The 20,773-nt window shown below is 41.0% G+C and overlaps 1 protein-coding gene across 1 annotated transcript in view; it reads right to left on the bottom strand.

Moving 5' to 3' along the window:
• Window positions 1-19,086, bottom strand: part of LOC144527661 (spectrin beta chain, non-erythrocytic 4-like) — a 29,641-nt gene extending 10,555 nt beyond the window's left edge. Inside the window, exon 1 of the mRNA XM_078265868.1 lies at window positions 18,964-19,086. Within this exon, the coding sequence (XP_078121994.1) occupies window positions 18,964-19,086 (123 nt within the window). The remainder of the gene's footprint in view (window positions 1-18,963) is intronic.
• Window positions 19,087-20,773: the final 1,687 nt, after the last annotated feature.

Below are 20,773 nucleotides of genomic sequence, written 5' to 3'. Positions count from 1 at the left end.
TTGCTCAGGAACATTTTGGGCATCGCCATCCAGAAAGCTGAGTTTGTTCTGAACATTTTGATATGAAACACATCGGGATCAGTTATATGCAAATACACTTAAAGGAGAATTCTAGTATATATGTAAAAATGCTAGACCTTAGAGGGTTAAAGGTGCAGTAAGTGATGTTAATCTAATACACTTTTTGTCAAATTCAGTGAATATCTCACGGTGAAAAAAAAATGTGAATACACAGCCCTGGCTGTGTAAATGGAAAACAAACAGAAAGGATTACGGTCTGATCACGGAGGGCTTGTATCATGTGGACGTGCCGACAGTTTTGTTGTCATTGCTTAGAATTCCACATGGGGGCGACAGAAACGGCGCACTATAGCTTTAAAGTGCCAGCTGGCCAGTCCGGGAATCTTGAGGGTGGAGCTTCTGAAGGGGCGGTTGTATTTTTCTGGCAGTTGAGTTCAAATATCTTGCGCAGCATCACTTACTGCACCTTTAAGTCACTGTGTATTTTCCCAGGTGTTAAAACCTAACTTATTTGAAAACATTATATGTATGCGTGTCATTTCGTGGCTGATTGACTGTTGCTGCTCACTCGTGCACTCCTTTAATGTCAGCTTTTGCTTCAAGGGATGGTTCCTATGGGCTGAAATGATTGTTGCTTCACTTGGTACCAGAAAAACTGCACTGTTGCTGCATACAGCTGTCCACCATTTTAGATTTCAAGCACAAATGTAATCTATTTCTAAACTCGAAAATCCATATTCTTTTACATGACAATGATTTTAGGTAACCCTTTCATCGATTGTCTCTACCAAGGGGATTTGGCGTTCAAAGAACAAACTGTATTATAGGAACTTAACAGCCCCATTGCAAATCTCCACACACATACCAAAACACATCATGCTATAGAAAGGTACCGAGAATAACATTTCATAGTGCCGAAAGATAGTGGCTAAATTCAGTTTTGTCCCCAAAATAGCTCGGGACAACACAGCTCCATGCCAAGGATGGAGCCCCCTGCTTGCAGAGAGGCAGGTGTATGGAGCAAACTTTGGCCTCGGGCTGACCTAAAAATCATGCATGGTAAGTCTAATAAACCCCTGTTCTACCCTTCGCCTGTGTTCTTCTGCTCCACTTGCGGCCCCTAAATCTTGGACTTTGTTCATGAAGTGAGCTGGATGAGGAGATGCAGGGGGATCAAAGCTTGTGGCACTCTTTTTTTTGTGTCAGTGAAGCTCTTCCCTGACGAGGATTATTACCAGTCTCCTCCCATACCTAGACTTAGGGGAGTTGGAGGTGTTTTTCTCCTTTGACAAGATTTTGGATATATTTGAATCTGGCTACCAAACACTCATTTTAAGCGTGGACCTTCATGACAACATCACTGGATAATGTTGCAGATTTTATTCCATATTGTAAAAATACAAGCATTTATGCTCCACATTCTTCTGTTACATATGACAGTGGGTGATATATTTGTTATTTACTTAGCTTGTATTGTAATAACAACCGTACATATGATGGATTTTATCTTCTAAATTCTGCTTCCCTCCTTTATCTTTTTACAGGGAGCTGGACCCATATCCTATGGCTTTCATAATGCAGTGCTGCATTCCTCCTCTTGGCACAGGCTCTCTGCTTAACTGCTGCTAGCGCTCACTCTCTCACATCCCTCTCTCTCGCTGCTATCTTTCCTTAGCCTCGCTCTGCCTCTCATAATGCAGAGCCAGCAGAAAGCAGGTCTCTCTGTCTCTCTCTCCTCTCTTGGCTTTACTGACACCGAGTGAGGCAGAGGGAGAAGAAATCAGAGAGGGGGTGGAGAGAGGAGAGGATAAAGGCAGAGTAAGGAAGGAGGGAAGCGAAAGGAGAAAGAATCAAAGGTTTATGGAACAGGAAAGAGGCTGCGGGTGTGCTGGGCTGTGCTACAGCCTGGGCACAGTTGGATCCAAAGGGCATCTGTGAAGTGAATTTTCGAGGTAGTCGTGGCTGACATAGTGCGATTTTTTAAATGGCTACCACATATGAATCATGCTATTATGGCAGCATTGTGTTGCCAAAGTCTGCAGGCTTTCTTGTAATGCTGATGCAGCATAGTGAGAAAGTGGATAGGATTGAAGGGCTTGTTTTATACTACTGGCACAAACAACAATGTATTAACACCTACTGTATGTATAAAATTGACACTAGCTAAACAAAGAGTCATAATGCTGCACATATCAACAAATGTGGATGGCAGCATCTTTCTTTGATGCCATGTTGTCCCTTCAGCCCAACCCATAATGCAACATAACACTATGTATTACAGCCACGTCAAACCAGCAAATCATCAACTCTGAGTGCACGGGCCATTATTTACAATTCTGGGTTGTTCCCTCTCGGAACAAAACTGTGACATGCTGTACACTAAAAATACTTTGTTATTATTACGCACTCAGGAGCTTTGGTTATTTAAGTATATTTAAATGTCTCTTGGATTAGTATATGAATAAATTGATTAACCTCTTTCTAAAATGCATATGCCAAATTGGGTGAATGTCGTCAGTGATTAAGATGGAGACACTGCAGGTGAATTGGGAAACCATTTTAACAGATATCACCATTGAACTTCCCCAGTTAATTACTGACATTAATGAAATGCAAATCATTTGAAATATGCACTTACCAGAACAGAAATGTGAACATTGGATAAAGCCAGGTTCGAAATTCTTGTTTCATTTTGTTGGCATATTAGAGTCAAAGGTTTTAACAGAGGGGGTTTTGGATATCTCTTTTTATCATTCCATAAATCACTATGGGGTGCCGAATGTAAAAGTTCAGTTACAATTTTTTAGCTGATAAATTTTCAACATTTAGCTCAATTTCCTCACATTTGAGACAGAAATTATATATATATATATATATGTGTGTATATATATATGTATATATATATGTGTATATATATATATGTGTATATATATATGTGTGTATATATATATGTATATATATATGTGTATATATATATATGTGTATATATATATATGTGTATAAATATATATATATATATATATATATAAATGTTAAATGTAAATGTTATATCTAAATCTAAATGTTAAATCTAAATCTAAATGTTAAATATATATCTAAATGTTATATCTAAATGTTAAATCTAAATGTTAAATCTAAATGTAAATGTTAAATATATCAAAATGTTAAATGTTAAATCTAAATGTTATATCTAAATCTAAATGTTAAATTGATATCTAAATGTTAAATGTTAAATCTAAATGTTATATCTAAATCTAAATGTTAAATTGATATCTAAATATTATATCTAAATCTAAATCTTAAATATATATCTAAATGTTAAATGTTAAATGTTAAATCTAAATGTGTCGCCAAGTGTAAAGCTAAATATTTAGAAAATATTCAAATCCCAAGGAAACCATGCCCACTGCAGTGGCTTCAAATCGCGCTGCACCCAGTGATGCCCCAGCAAGGGGTATCTCTGCTGCAGCCAGTGGGTACTTGGAAAGATTGTGGAGCAGCTTAACTAATCAAAAATAATAATTGAATTATGATCGATTTAAAACAATATATCAGCTAAAACATAAAACATAGACATATAAAATAGCTAAAAGTGGCCTACTGACTTAGCTAACAGTTGAAATGATTAGCTAAAAGTAATGGATGACTTTTAAAACATTAACCACACTTCAAGTAAAATGTCTAGTTAGTAGAATTTCTGACCAAACCAACCTAAATGTTTACAGTTCAATTGCATGAAAATGTAAGAATATTCACTTTGACATGATAAATAATGTGAACACATTGGGAATTGATAGGGCGGGGTATGTGAGTTTATATGACAGGGCTGTGGGGGAACCTCAGACCAGAAGGGTTGGAAAGCACTGATCTACAGTATTTTATATTATTGACCGACCGGTATATTACAGACATGCCTTAATAGTTGTGTTAATCACAATACCATTGTTTGAATTACATATCTCAGTGTGTGACTAACGTCATCCTTCCCAAGCAATCTAACATTAGCCCAGCATGGATAAAGTCCAGCTATGCATCCAACATATTCATCCGAACACAACTAAAATGTCACAATCCAGCCACTTGTAAGAAATTTGTAATACTGGTTACATAGTTAGTTATCGTGTTTTATTAACCTTAATTCTGTTTGCCAAGGCTATATTTTATTGGCTTGCAAAGTAGCTATCTGTTGCTAACGCTAACGTTAGCTAGCTAATTTATGTCAAAAAGCAGTAGCTAAGTAATGTTACTGCCAAGATATGGTTTCATTGTAAGACAGTGTAAACACATGACAACACTTGACGAGTCTTACAACACCTCTCTGGTCTCTAGTGAAATCATATCTTGGCAGTAGTTAGCTAACGTTTCTGCTTTTTGAGATAAATTAGCATTAGCAACGGATAGCTCCTTCGCAAGCTAATATAGCAACATAATTCAGGTTAATAAAATACGGTAATGTAACCAAAGTATTGAAAACTACTTACATGTGGCTATAGCGTGACAGGCCTACTGCTGTTCAGTCTCGCATTGCGAGACCTAGCTAACTTAGCTAGTTACAGTGCTGCGAGGCCTGTTCAGATGACATGTCGGCTGCAGTGTGTGAGCTAGATTGCTTGTGAAGGAGATATGAGTCAAACAAAACAACGGCATTATAGTACACACAAATATTAAGACATTTCTGTGATATAAGTCAATAATACAAAATACTGACCGAAACTGAAAATTGCGGTGCAGCGGGATTTAAAGCCACTGCAGTGGGCATGGTTCCTTGGGGATTTGAATATTTTATAAATATTTAGTTTTACACTTGGTGACACATTTAGATATAACATTTAGATTTAACATTTAACATTTAGATATATATTTAAGATTTAGATTTAGATATATATTTAAGATTTAGATATAATATTTAGATTTAACATTTAATGTTTAGGAAGGAGCACTTTGAGGAACTCCTAAATCCGACTAATACGCCCTCTATGGTAGAGGCAGAGCTGGAGGATGAGGGGGATTGGCATCAATTTCCCTGGTGGAGGTTGCTGAGGTAGTTAAACAACTCCACAGTGGCAAAGCCCCAGGAATTGATGAGATCCGTCCCAGAAATGCTTAAAGCTCTGGGTGTGGAGGGGTTGTCTTGGTTGACACGCCTCTTCAACATTGCGTGGAAGTCTGGGACGGTGCCTAAGGAGTGGCAGACCGGGGTGGTGGTTCCCCTTTTTAAAAAAGGGGGGACCAGAGGGTGTGTGCCAATTACAGGGGTATCACACTTCTCAGCCTCCCGGTAAAGTCTACTCGAAGGTGCTGGAAAGGAGGGTTCGGTCGATAGTCGAATCTCAGGTTGAAGAGGAACAATGCGGATTCCGCCCTGGTCGTGGGAACAACGGACCAGATCTTTACTCTTGCAAGGATCCTGAGGGAGCCTGGGAGTATGCCCAACCAGTCTACATGTGTTTTGTGGATCTGGAGAAGGCGTATGACCGGGTGCCCCGGGAGATACTGTGGGAGGTGCTGCGGGAGTACGGGGTGAGGGGGTCCCTTCTCAGGGCCATCCACCCTCTGTACGACCAAAGCGAGAGCTGTGTCCGGGTTCTCGGCAGTAAGTCGGACTCGCTTTCAGGTGAGAGTTGGCCTCCGCCAGGGCTGCGCTTTGTCACCAATCCTGTTTGTAGTATTTATGGACAGGATATCGAGGCGTAGTCGGGTGGAGAGGGGTTGCAGTTCGGTGGGCTGGGGATCTCATCGCTGCTTTTTTGCAGATGATGTGGTCCTGATGGCATCATCGGCCTGTGACCTTCAGCACTCACTGGATCGGTTCGCAGCCGAGTGTGAAGCGGCTGGGATGAGGATCAGCACCTCTAAATCGGAGGCCATGGTTCTCAGCAGGAAACCGATGGAGTGCCTTCTCCAGGTAGGGAATGAGTCCTTACCCCAAGTGAAGGAGTTCAAGTACCTTGGGGTCTTGTTCGCGAGTGAGGGGACAATGGAGCGGGAGATTGGTCGGAGAATCGGCACAGCAGGTGCGGTATTACATTCAATTTATCGCACCGTTAGACGTAAAAAGAGAGCTGAGCCAGAAGGCAAAGCTCTCGATCTACCGGTCAGTTTTTTGTTCCTACCCTCACCTATGGTCATGAAGGCTGGGTCATGACCGAAAGAACAAGATCCAGGGTACAAGCGGCCGAAATGGGTTTCTCAGGAGGGTAGCTGGCGTCTCCCTTAGAGATAGGGTGAGAAGCTCAGTTATCCGTGAGGAGCTCGGAGTAGAGCCGCTGCTCCTTTAGCGCCGAAAGGGAGCCAGTTGAGGTGGTTCGGGCATCTGGTAAGGATGCCCCCTGGGCGCCTCCCCTAGGGAGGTGTTCCAGGCACGCCCAGCTGGGAGGAGGCCTCGGGGAGACCCAGGACTAGGTGGAGGGATTATATCTCTAACCTGGCCTGGGAACGCTCGGGATCCCCCAGTCGGAGCTGGTTAATGTGGCCCGGGAAAGGGAAGTTTGGGGTCCCCTGCTGGAGCTGCTACCCCGCGACCCGACCCTCGGATAAGCGGATGAAGATGGATGGATGGATGGATTTAATGTTTAGATATAAATTTTACATTTAGATTTAGATATAACATTTAGATATATATTTAAGATTTAGATTTAGATATAACATTTAGATTTAACATTTAATGTTTAGATATAAATTTTACATTTAGATTTAGATATAACATTTAGATTTAACATTTAACATTTAGATTTAGATATAACATTTAGATTTAACATTTAACATTTAGATTTAGATATAACATTTAGATTTAACATTTAACATTTAGATATATATATCATTTCTGTCTCAAATGTGAGGAAAATGCACTAAATGTGAGGAAAGTGAGCTAAATGTTGAAAATGTATCAGCTAAAAAATTTTAACCAAACTTTTACATTCGGCACCCCATAAATCACAAAATACATACCAAAATCACGTTTTTAAGAATAAAATGTTCTAAATATCAGGCTGTGAATGATATCCAAGCAACCCCCTCTGTACAAACCATGGGAATATAGATAGGAATGAAACTGGAAGGTTTGGTGTTTGTAAGTGCTACTGAAGAGAGAGTTCTGACTCAGAGTATAAGAAAACTCAATTTGAGAAAACGGCCTTAAAAGATATGGATTGTAAAATGTCTATACATTTTGCAAGACACTACAGGTGATCGTGGAAAAAAGATTATTTATTATTATTATTTACATTATGACTAGTTTTGCTCTGTTGCTGATGGAAATTCCGCCAGATTTCACTCATTTAGGCTGGATGTCCGTTACCTTGGGCTTCCTTTGTGTTGCCGTTCTAAACTCCAGTGGATTTCTGAGGACTATGGTTAACTGCTCCTCAGATCTCTGCAGGGTAAATCCAGACAGCTAGCTAGACTATCTGTAGCACGACTAAAACTACTTTTGAAAGTACACATGTTCCACCAAAACAAGTTCCTTCCCAAGGCTATTTTGCAGCGGACCTGCAGCTTTTCCCGGTGCCTAGCGCCGCCCAAGACAATTGTGATTGGTTTAAAGTAATGCCAATAAACCAGAGCATGTTTTTATCCCATCCCGGAATGCTGTGTAGACTAGCCAGACCCTCCTCTGCAGCACTGTGGAGGAAGGTCTGGCAAAGCGAGACTACATTATGACAAATATTGCTTGTATTACAGGTTTTATGAAATGGGCATGGAGGCATTATCTAATGCTAATTTTTTGGTGAATTTAGGAGAAATCTACACACGTAAATAGACAAAGTGTAGTAAATTAAATGTTTTCTGTCTAATAGTATGAAAGAAGACATGTTATGGAAACAACATAGCCCAAAATCTTAAAATTGACTAGTACATTTAAAACCTGAAATGTCTCGCCTTCTCTTTTCACGTCTAATTTTAGAGAATATTGCCTCTAAATTTCCGACTGTCATTTTTTAAACCATTTCCATACCAGTGATGCATGGGTGGCATGTAATGCTAGTAGCATGTTCGTTCTGAAAATACCATTGACATCAAGACAGAAATGTATCATCCATTAGAGGTCTAGTGTGTAATGTGTTTAGTTGTTCATTATCAAAATCTGTGTTGCCTGTTCACAAACATGTCCTTTTCCATGAATATTTACCACCACCATCAATTCCAAGTATTCCTATTGGCTTGAAATTTTACATTTGCATTTGCATGAACTGGGGTAGACGCTCCATATTCATGCTCCATCTTGAAATACGTTAGCCTGTAAGGGACATACAGGACATACTGCGCCGCCTTTCGCGTTTTCGCTGTCACATGATAAACTCACAGGTGCTGCTAATGCTGCTAATGGGTATCGTAGCTTCCTGGCCCCGGCAAGTTTGAAGAAAGAAACATGGAGGACCACACGTATTCAAAATCCAAATTTCAGGAACAGGAATCCTCCCTTCGCACAGAAAAAGGATATTGAAAAGAGCTTTTTGAAGCGTGAAGGCTACCGTAGCTGTAATACGTACTTTGAACTGCGTGGTGCGAGAGAGTTGATTGCGATATATGATCTCAACACATTGGACCTTTAAGGTAGTTGTTTTAGTACTGTAAGTGTAACATGCTGTAATAAGTCATAGTTTTAAAGTTTATTTAAAAAATATATATAAAATGACAGGATGGACATCCGTGTATTCTTATTACATGACTATGATAGGCTATGCAAACAGTGATAATAAAAAATTATAATATTTTGATTTACATTGTGGCAGTGTACTAGATCAAAAATACAAATGTGCAGGTAAGGATAAATGATAATTCAAAAGAAAAAGAGGACAATGAATGCAACACAATAAGCTAATGAAGTAAGTTAAATGAGGTAGCCTACATTTAATATGAAAAACAGCAACATCTGGAAAGTGACGGTGCAGTGACTTGGATTATGTATGTGTGTGTACTGCAAGAGAAAACAGCAGGGGGAATGGGTAACTTCATCTATGCTGCATTAAAGATGTGAGAAAGTGTTACACTTAGCTGTATACTGCTGATACATGTTTCACTGAAAAGGTTACTAAGAAAATGCTAAACCACTGAAAGTCATTGTTGGATGTTAAAAATGTATAGTGAAACCAAACAGTTTTGAATCATTACATAATTTGGGGATTTGAGACTTTTCAAGAGCATCAAGACAATATTATACTTGCTAAAATAATACATAAGAATGTAATGTAATAAATCCAAATGTTACATCAAATTAACACACTAGAGTGTGATAGAGACGTTGGTTACCTCCAGCTGCAGCTTTTTTCATAGTGTATGGCAAATATATTGCAAGCTGTGTTTGCAAAATGTTGTTTTATAGCAAAAGCATGGTATGACTGGACTGGGTTTATATGTATATAGTGTTTAAATGAGGATGTTTAAGAGAATGCCCGAATCAAAAGCAAGTGCAATTAGCTTTAACTGTATTTAAAGTAGACCTACTATATACTGTTTTTAGGTTCATACTTGTATTTTGTGTGTTCTTTAAAGGTCCCATATCATGCTCAATTTTAGGTTCCTCCTTGTATTTTGGGTTTCTACTAGAACATGTTTAAATACTTAAATGTTCAAAACACATTATTTTTTCTCATACTGTTTGTCTGAATATACCTGTATTTACCCTCTGTCTGAAACGGTCCGTTTTAGCGCATGTCTCTTTAAGCCCCCCTGCCGAAAAGCCCAGTCTGCTCTGATTGGTCAGTGTTTCCAGGTCTTTACATCTGTCCTCTCTGAGTCTCCGTACCATCATTGCAGTGAGGAAATGACTGTAACAGCTCAGTAGCGGCACTTCCTACCTATATATAGTTTAGTTGTGACATCACAAATGTACCGAAGTCCTAACGGCTTATTTAAAGGGAAAGTTTCTGTATACGGTTGTGTACATTTCTTTGTGGATTTACAGTATTTATTTAGCACCTCAATCTACTTTATAATCAAAAAGACATGGAAATCTCACTTTTTACAGTACGGAACCTTTAATGTTCTTTATTTTTCTCATACTGCCCGTGGCTTCACCTGTATTCACCCTCTGTCTGAGACACTCTGTTGGAGCACTTGTCTTTGTAAGGCTCCCTCCCGAAAAAGCCCAGTCTGCTCTGATTGGTCAGCATTTCCGGATCTCACCTGTGCTCTGCTGTCGCTGTCTCTGTACAGTCCATTGCAGCTGAAGACTGTTAGCATATAGCTACATGTAGCAGTGTTTGTAATGTAAACACTGCCGTAGCGTGCCTCCCTGTAGCAAATGACCATATGCCGAGAGTAGAAAAAACGGTTGAAACCAGTGTGTTCAGAACAGTGGGAAATCTGAGGTTTGGGCTCACAGGGATTTCTTTAAACAATTTAATATGTTTACCTGTAAACGTATTTATGATATGTTTACCTGTAAACGTATTTATGAGGCATTTGTCTCCTTTAACATATAGTTCCCCCCCCCTCCTCCACGCAGTTGCTAGTAGCCAAGGAGGACACGGAGGATTAAAAAAACAAGATGGACTCTTCAGAAGAGGTCATTATCTTGACTCGAGTTTCTGCGTGCAAAAGTCGCCGGACGACACAATCTTCTGAACATAGTCAGACTGAGAAATACAGAGAGAGTTGTGTGGAGCCGATAGTCTTAATTAGCTTTGTAGCAACTCATTGGCGACGGCTTTGGCTTGAATGTAACGGACGTTCATTAATATCAAAAAGCACTAAAGCTTTAAAGGAGATAGATCATGCTCATTTTCAGGTTCATGCTGAGTTTCTACTAGAACATGTTTACAAGCTTCTATGTTCAAAAACACTGTCTGACTGAATACCTTTTTTCATCCTCCATCTGAAATGCTTCGTTTTAGTGCCTGTCTCTTTAACCCCCCCTCCTAAAACACCCAGTCCACTCTGATTGGCCTGCAATAAAAACATGGCGCACCTTTGCTAAGGTATTTCTCAAGTCTTGGATGGAGATGGGGACGGTTTATTTGAATGATCCTGCATGTGTTAAGGCCGTTACACACCAACCAGACGGCCGACCATCGGAAGAAAAGGCAGTTGGACTGATCAGTCTCCCCGAGTTGGTCAAAAAAGTGCCTTGGAACACACCAAAGAGACGAGACGTAATACGTCTCCATAACAGCAGGCAGCGCTAATCTGTATTGTTGCCCAAAAAATGAAAACCGGCAGCTGATTGGACAAATGCGTCACGTGGGTCTGACTGCTGCTTCCGGATTTTGGATTTTTCAACCGGCCATTAATGGCGACTCATTCAGAATACGATCTCATATTGGACTAAAGTAGTTCACCGAAACGTGTTTCTGAAAACATTTTAAGAGAGAAATAGGCCGTGCAGTTGCTGAATCTGTCTTCATTTTAGATCAACAAAGGTCAGTTTAAAAGATTTTCATCAGATTTTGAGAGGCTTAGTCATCCCGCTCGCCATTTCCGGGTGAGTCCCGACTGCCCTGTCTCCGACTGAGCATGTCAGGTCGGCCAAAATGAAGGAGGACAGCTCCTCCAACAGACGACGGCACGGAACACACGGAACAGACTCAAGTCACCGACCTCGCCAGACTGTCCAACGGCCAATTATCGGCCCGGTGTGTAGCTGCCTTTAGGGGGAGCAGAATCTGAATGGCTTGTTAAATCCTGTGACTTCTGATCTAGGCTACATAAAAACTGACTGGTTTGTCTTATTTTACAGTTTTTGGGTTAGTAGGCACTCCAGATACCCAAATGTATGTCCACATGCACTGACAAAGTGGGGTTTTCATGACATGTCCCCTTTAACCTTCTTACTAGCTCTTTAGTGTCCATGTGGCTGTTGTGTGTGTGAGAGGTTATAAACAAAGTCAATAAAGTGAAATAATGGACAAAAGAAAACACTACTACATCTACACTGTCTTTTTCCTCAGTCTAATGACTTGTTAGCTAGAGTTAGTGAACATCTTTTAAAGCTGGGGTAGGCAATTTGTTTTTGGCATCGTTGGGCAAGAAATCCATAATAATCTTTCAGTATACTGTAATTCAAGGGGTCTGAGAGAAAACTAGACTTCTGCACCTCCTCTTGGCTGTTATCAGGCTTTAGAAAATCTAGCCCGTGACGGGAGACTTTGGCCAATCACAGGTCATTTCAGAGAGAGAGAGAGAGAGAGCGAGAGAGAGAGCGTTCTTATTGGCTGTTCTGCATATGCATACCCGTTCGACGGAGAGGGAAGGCTGCAGGAAAAGGTCGCACTCAACTTCAAATTCTGGCGTGTTTTTGCTTTCTACCCACTGTAGCTTTAAGATACATTAGTACTTCTTAATGCCAAGATAGCAATATCGTCAAAGTTGGCCAACAACATTACTAAACCCTAAACTAGATATGACCTAATTTGATTTGGCTGTTAAACAATATGTTGACATACACTGTATGAGCATGTAGTACTCATACCAATGTCTAAACACGATCCAGCATGCTTAGCTACCCTCATACTAGAACAACTTGTACACTTTTGATACAACAATTCAAAAAATCCCATGAAAAAACCAAAGCCAACAATAAATTGATCCTACTACACCAAATGTAATCTTCCACTGAAAATAGTCCCCAACAGACGTTGGAAGTGAAGTTAGAAAGTATGGGCCGTTTTCACAGCAGACATTTTGACTTGTCATAGTAGGAAAAACACAGCTTTTACTTATAACATTAATGATGGCTTTGTGTCCCAGTAAGCCATGACAGTGTGACAGTGAGCCAGCATGCAGAATACCAGGACCCTGAAACTGAAGCAGCTAAATGGAATTCAGCCATTTTATATTTACACCAGTGCTTTTTCCTATTGTAAAATGTCTAAATGCATGTCTTCAGGGGAGACAAGCCTACTGAGAGATGCATTATTAGTTTGGTTTATTGGGATTTATTATTAGATCATGGAATGCATTGACAATCAGAAAAACATAGAATAATGCTAGCCAAACATTGAAAAACATGCTCAAGCCCCCCTAAATTTCATCTTTATTTATATTTACACATAATTATATTTACATTTACACATAATACATACTGTGTAAATATACTTATACTTATATTGTTTGTACCTATACTTATATTGTTTAATATTCCATCTAAAGAATGTGTGACGTGCACCAACAACACCAAAACAAATTCCTTGTATGTGTTAAAAAACGTACTTGGCAATAAAACCTTTTCTGATTCTGATTCTGATTCTGATTCTGATTCTGATCTCAGCCTCCCTAAAAATTATAATAATAAAAACATTTTTTAGTTAGAGTTTCAAACTTGTCTGTTAGTGACAGAGGACAAACAATTACAGGTTTAAAGGGCTTGAAACAGGTTTAATATCCTGTGTGGCTGTCGCTAGCCTGGTTGACACCAGACCCTTCTCAGCTGTAACTGAGAGTGGGTCTGGGGAAGCTTCATTCACAGCCCATTTCCAAAGGGGCGTCACCAACGGACGCCGCTCAAATGCCTCTGGGTGCAATTTTATAGTTCTTCAACCAATCAGACCAACGATCCGGTTGACGTAGCAGCGACAGCAGCATCAACAGGTTGCTGCACTTCGGTGGCCGTCATGTTGAATGTAAACAAAAAGCTGCTTGCCGTCGCTGTGCTATCATCATCGTGTAAAGCCCGCCTCAACGGTTGTGATTGGTGCCTCGATTTGGAAAAATTGGAAATGGGCTTGAACGGGCTCTTGGCCAGACTGACTTGCAGAGCAAATCTCAAATTTGCCGGAAGATCGTCAGGGTTTTCCCAGGCTTGCTGTCACCAATGCTATGCACCTGTTACCCAGTCAAAGAAAGGGTTAACAGAAACTGAGTTTTGGCCAATCGGAGGTGGTTGAGGTCAGAGATTATTGGCTAATGAAATTACTGATTTAGCAGGGGGGGGGTTAACACTTTTGCATGCACTATATCCGTGTCACATTCTCATTAGGGGCTGAGCCCCCCTAAAGGTCTGATCCTAGAATCGCCCCTGGCTGAATGTATGTATTAAAGTGAAGCCATCATCCCTTGTTCATTTCCTTGACTTAAGTTATACCAGTAACATAAAAAAGAGGGGATGAAGATAAAGATTAAAAGGTGATCTAAAAGATCTTTTGAATTTTTCAGATTTGGACCGTTCGAAAGGATGAGCAACTAAATATGAAGATGCCCCCAATATTTCAGATACTTAGTGTATGTGGATATAGGATATAAACTAATAATCTTTCTTTGTCTGAACGTTTCATTCATGTTGATCACTTAAAAGTATTGGATACCAGCCCCTAGACAGACAGAGGCAACCAATTGATATAGTGTCCATATGTAAATATGTAAGTGGTGTGTGTTCATTAGTCTGTCACTGATCTATGTGCTCCAGCAGCTAGACAGGCCCATGGTTTGTTTGTGTCCTAAGGCTTGGCACAAGGTGAGCTGCGAGTCCTCTCACTGTAACAGAGATGCACCCACAGATCCTCCACACACACACCAGCCGCCAGCGATGGAAGAAGTATTCAGATCCTTTACTTAAGTAAAAGTACTAATACCACACTGTAAAAATACTCTGGTACAAGTAAAAGTCCTGCATAGGAAAATGCACTTCAAGTATTACAAGATGCAATGCAGAACTCTCCTCCCATTGTAGAAAGTGTAAAGGATCCAACCAGTTGTGTGTTTAATGGTCTAATCATTTCAGCTGGACTTGTAGCCGTTATATTGTTGGATAGTTTAATTTAGAATAAAACATCAGATTTTATAAACTACATTTGTTTTGTGTGCAACAATCTTAATGTGTAAAGTAACTAGTAACTAAAGCTGTCAGGTGAATGTAGTGGAGTAAAAAGTACAATATTTCTCTCTGAAATGTAGCGGAGTAGAAGTAGAAAGTGGCATGAAAAGAAAAGACTCAAGTAAAGTACAAGTACCTCAACATATGGGCTTAAGTACAGTACTTGAGTAAATGTACTTAGTTACATTCCACCATTCATGTGCTGAGTAAGTATTGAGAGAGCAGAGGTGAGGGGCCGAGGCGGGTCCAAAAGGACGCGGCGTTCTCCGATCGCAGCCTCATCTTTTCTCTCTGTCTCTCAGGTAACGACAGAGAGACAGATGGGGGTTGATGAAGTGGTGTTAGCAGGAGACACGAATGTCTCTGTAACCGTCTGCACGGGGCTACGGCACACACACAGGAACTTTAGGAAACCCAGTCAGCACAGGACAGGCAACCTCTGTGGAGCAGCCATCTTCTGCACTCAGTGTCAATCCTTTCAGTTGATTTATCTGGTATTTGGCATGAAAGGTTATACAAATACGCTGATGATTCAGAAGTAAAGCCGTATCCTGTTCCAATCCATTTCATTTCAAGCTGCGATGTCATTCTAGTTAGAGGTCCTCTCAGTGTCTCTCTGATTAGAGTCTTGTGATGAGGCAGAACATTATAACTGATTTTTTTAATTCTGGAAAAATAATGAAATGTGTTGTGCACATATGTTAAAGGCACCTGGTTATGGGTCAGAAGGTGTCATGGTGGTCTAGTGTAGTGGTTGAAGATGTATACCGTATAACCAGGGCCACATGGAAAAAAAAACTCAAAATGTGAACACGTCTGCTAAATTCCGTGGATTTTCATTTTGAATCACCGCTGAATACATTAAAAAACTAAATCTGCAGATTCCATTTGGGTCTGCATATAACTGTAATGTCAATGGTTCTATTCTGGTCCAGGACCATTGTTGCCTGATGTTTTTCTATGCTTCTTGTCTGTATCTCTACTGTAAACTATCCCATAAAGGTCCCAGGACATGTCCAGGCTTTTGTCTCACTATTGAACATATATAATAATATTGGGTTTCAAATATACCCATTCACACATGCTACATGGAGTATATTTCAGTTAACTGTGATCATAAAACCATGTGAGCAAAGTATTCTCAATGTCCAGCTTCTGTTGCATGAATCATTTAATTTGATTTCACCAGTGTTAAAGATAATAACACGGATACGTTTGCTTTTTAATATAGCTATATAAAAATGCCATTGTTCCACCATCTGATTTTCTTTTTTGGCTGTAGAGCATCCCTACTCTTCTATTTATAATTCCTCAAACATGAAGTTTCTTTATCCTCCAAACTCCTAATTTACATAATAACAAGAAACATTATATTAGGGCTGAAACTAACAATTCTATGATATGGCTGCACAGATTGAGTGACTAAACCTGGGGACCTGGAAACTGTGTATAGCAGGGTTCTTCAATGTGTTTTAAGACAAGGACCCCTTAACTGAGAGTGAGATGGAGCAGGGACCCCCTAAAAAGCCTTTATACAAACCTTTTTAGTGCATAGAATACTAAGATATTAAAATAATAATTGTTGTTGCATGATTTTGTAAATCATGTTATGATATTAAACATACATGTGGCCCACTGAATCCTCAGGATGAACTGGATCTGTGGATGGCTACCTTACCTATAGGCCAGTAAGCCTATCATCAGTGTGTTTTTTCTACAAATAGGCTGAATTATATTTGCTAATAATACTTTGGATTCATGTTAAAGGTCCAATGTGTAGGAATTTCTCCCATCTAGCGTTGAGATCATATATCACAATCAACTCTCTCGCACCACGCAGTTCAAAGTATGTATTACAGCTACGGTAGCCTTCACGCTTCAAAAAGACGCTCTCTTGCTCTTTTCAATCTCCTTTTTCTTTTTCTGGGCGAAGAAGACTCCTGTTCCTGAAATTTGGATTTTGAATACGTGTGGTCCTCCATGTTTCTTTCTTCAAACTTGCCGGGGCCGGGAAGCTACGATACCCATTAGCAGCATTAGCAGCACCTGTGAGTTTATCATGTGACAGCGAAAACACGAAAGGCGGAGCAGTATGTCCTGTATGTCCCTTACAGGCTAACGTATTTCAAGATGGAGCATGAACATGGAGCGTCTACCCCAGTTCATGAAAGAGAAAATGTAAAATTTCAAGCCAATAGGAATACTTGGAATTGATGGTGGTGGTAAATATTCATGAAAAAGGACACGTTTGTGAACGGGCAACACAGATTTTGATAATGAACAACTAAACACGTTACACACTGGACCTTTAAGACATTTTAATTTTTGAAAAAACTTTTAAAAAATTAGTAAAGAAATAAAGAAAAAATAAATAAAGAGTCAACTACTAAAAGCACAAACCTATCTGCACACATTGATTGCTATGCAGAAGTAATCTTTTAGCTCTTTTGCATCGTGACTGGACAAAGTCGAGGTGTCTGCTGGCTCAATGGGAGGGTCTAGACTATGATAAACCTTCAAATACATTTCACACATGGACAACCAAGATGGCTAATGAGGATTTCCTCATTAGGTAATATACAGTAGTAGGGCTCGTCTTCATGGGCCATGGATATAATTAGTTACACTGCTATCTTATGAATATTTAATACTGTATATGCCACAAAAATGAATGTGTAAAAATCTATACAGTCTAATGAATTTCTTAATCTCTTCAATAAAAAAATGAATAATTCAAACACTTGGAAATGTCAACAAAACCTCTCAGGATATTATCAGAGATGTACTGTAAATACATTTTTGCAAGGTCAAAGCCTGATAAACCTCACCAATCCTGCAATCGCATTATTCAGCATATTCGTTTAAACGTTGTCATGTGTTTTAGTCACACCGTTACACGGGTGCAGGTAGAGGACTGATAGGAGCCACGCATTTGCTTCTAGATTTTAAGTGTAAGTACGAAAACTGAGTATGAAATAATCCCAAACATTGCTGACAGAACACACTTTACACAATAAATCATTGTGCGCTGATAGATTTCTGCCATGGCGGAGCTTTTGGCCACTGAAATGCATGCAAGGAAAATGAGAAATCGGCTCATTAACCTGCTTTAATTTCCTGCTGAGAAAATAATGATTAAAATATTTTATAAGAAATAGGAAATTTAGAGGATTCCAGCTGCAAAAAAAAAAAAAAATGTTTCTGTTCGGCTTCTATCTTTCATATGATGCTTGGGAGCTGAATGCAAAAGAGGACTTCCTGGTTAACTAAATTCCCACCCACCCCCTCCCCCCAACCAAAGGATGTTACACTGTGCTGAACACCACAGATAAACTACACATTTTTCCACAATGCACATTCCTACATTATGAGCAAAAGTATTGGTTTATGCAAACTTTGCTCGACTAACTGATGAATCCACTTACATCTCATATTCTCTACGAGTACTCCTCATCCGCAGCTCCATGTGACTGAGCTGATAATCACATTTTTCTGAATAATAGCAGCAATATATTTGTGACTTAAACCGGTTGAATGCAACGTGCCATTAGCAGAAATGGAGTCTCATTGAAAAATTTACATCTCAAGAGCCCACCTGAGCTTCACTGAGGCAGAGGGCATGGAGAACATTCTGTGTGGATGGGATGGTGCTCTGTCACTTAAGCTAAGCATGATGGGAATCTGGGGCAAAGAAGCAAACCCGAGAATGTTTTTATGATGTGAACTGACTTTATATGCGCGCCTAACAGATAGCAACATGGAAATGAAAGGAATCTGCCTTCTCTGTGTGCTTGGCCTTCACTGCTGCAAAGGTTTAAGTGTCCTCTATATGATTCACTGTAACCTACATAACTGAGCAATGGAATTCAGGTGGTCAAACCCCCTGTGCAGAGACAAGAGAACCATAGGGATCACACCACCTGTGAACCTGAACAACACAGCTGCTATGGCAACATAACCTTGAGAATGTAATTCAGGATGTCCCCAAGCAAAGTGATGAAATGGAAGCTGAGTGATGATATCTCTCCCACTTTCACCTATTTGATTTTACTGCCACCACACCCAGTATTACTCATGTTCTCTCTTTGGCCTGCCCCCCACCCCCCACCCCCCGACTCACCTGCTCTGCCTATCTGACCTCCCCATCCAACCCTCCCTCCCTCCATCACCATGCCCTGGTCACCTCCACTCACCTGTTCTATCTTGGCAAGCCATTCTTTATTGCGGGCCAGTTCCGCCATAAAGGCCTGGTGCTTCAGCCACTTCCTGTGTAGCTTTTGAGCCTCATCCCGCGCTGTGTCTCGGGCCATCAGCATCTTCTCTTCCACCCGCTGTCCCAATCACTCAGCTAGGAGAGACAAAAATAGCCACCATCAGGAGCCCAACGCTCGAGCCAGCCCTTCTTCCCCCCTTTCCCACAGGACGTCCTGCTTTGCCTCCTTTACGCAAGAGCCACCCGCTCTGCTCTGCTCTGCAGGGGCCTGGGTACCTGTGCTGTCACCACCCACCCCAACCCCCACCAGACACCCTTTTCTGGAGAAAAAAAAAAGAAAAATCAAGATAAGCACCTCAGCAGCAGTGGTAGCAATGGAAGCACTCAAGCCCTTCCTTTGGGTCGCCCCTGGGTCCTCATGCCCTACTGCTTCATGGGTCTTGCGGTCCTGATGCTGCAGTGCCTGCTAGCCAGTCTCAGAGAAGGCAAAAAACAAACCAGCGAAATAGAGAAAATGCGCCAATGACAACACTGGTAAAGAATGACACACACATCCAAGATTCCTTTTCGCGTTGTGGGTTATCTTCTAGTTTCAAATGTCGATTACAATCCAGCCATCAGGAAAGGTGTAGATGTAGCATAGCCACGGAAGAATCTTTCACCCGGGGCAAACCTGATCATCCACCACTAGCCAGTCCCGGTCAATCTGTAGTCCGGTCTACTGATGCTGTAGACAGGAGGAGGAGGAAGAGTTGGAGTGGGAGGAGCAGGGTGAATGGGATGCAGAGGCAGTGCAGAGGAGGCCGGATAACATAAGCTATCTGCTCTTGAAATGCATCGTTCCCACCGCTGCAAAGATGCACACGTAGGCTGGTGTGAGATAGCACACTATTTTCTCTCCTCAGTTCCCCTTCCTCGTGTCCCCGAACAGCTCAGCCGCGGTTGGTGCATGCTGCTGCAGTCCTTGCCTCTCAGCTACGCTCCTGTGTGTGTGTGTGTGTGTGTGTGTGTGTGTGTGTGTGTATGTGTGTGTCTGTGTGTGTGCTTGTGTGTGTGTGTGTGTGTGTGTGTGTGTGTGTGTGTGTGTGTGTGTGTGTACGCGCGTGTGTGTGTGTGTGTGTGTGTGTGTGTGTGTGTGTGTGTGTGTGTGTGTGTGTGTGTGTGTGTGTGTGTGTGCAATCACAATCAGCACTGCAGTGCCGGAGTAGAGAGAGAGAAAGAGGGAGAGAGAGCGAGATGGAGGGGAGAAAGGTGGGGGAGACGGCAAAAGGAGAGGGGGAGAGGGAGACAGGGAGAGGAAATGGAGAAAGGGGGAGCGCCAGAGCAAAATAGGAAGGAGAGAGCATATAAAAGAGGGAAAAGATGGTGTTGGTGGGGGGGTAGTGAAACAGAGAAAAGGAAGAGAGAGTCTGCGTCATCCCTCAGTGTCACCAGGGACATTTCTCTGCACTAGAAATGACTGCACTCGGAGCAGGAGCGGGATTTGGGAAGGAGGGGGGGGGGAGGTGTCGTTTTAAAACAGCTGAATGAGAGGGAAGGAGGATGCCTGCACACATGGTCCACGGTGCAGCTGACTGATTCGGATCACTGTTCACACTCCCTCTTTAAGGGGACCTGCATGTGATTCTCCTGCTGCAAATATGGCAATTGGGTACAGAGGGTGCACACATACCGCTAATACTGCTCCCCCAGGTCTGAAGTATTTATGACAAAGACAATTTGACGTTATCAAAAAAGGTGTTCTTCTCAGTTTTAGTCTCTGTTTGTGCTGTGGCATTAAGGGGATTTTT

Source organism: Sander vitreus, chromosome 13 (assembly GCF_031162955.1).
Source record: "Sander vitreus isolate 19-12246 chromosome 13, sanVit1, whole genome shotgun sequence".
Classification (NCBI taxonomy): Eukaryota; Metazoa; Chordata; class Actinopteri; order Perciformes; family Percidae; genus Sander; species Sander vitreus.
Note: the sequence above shows the minus strand (reverse complement) of the source record. Positions and strands in the feature narration are given on the sequence as shown.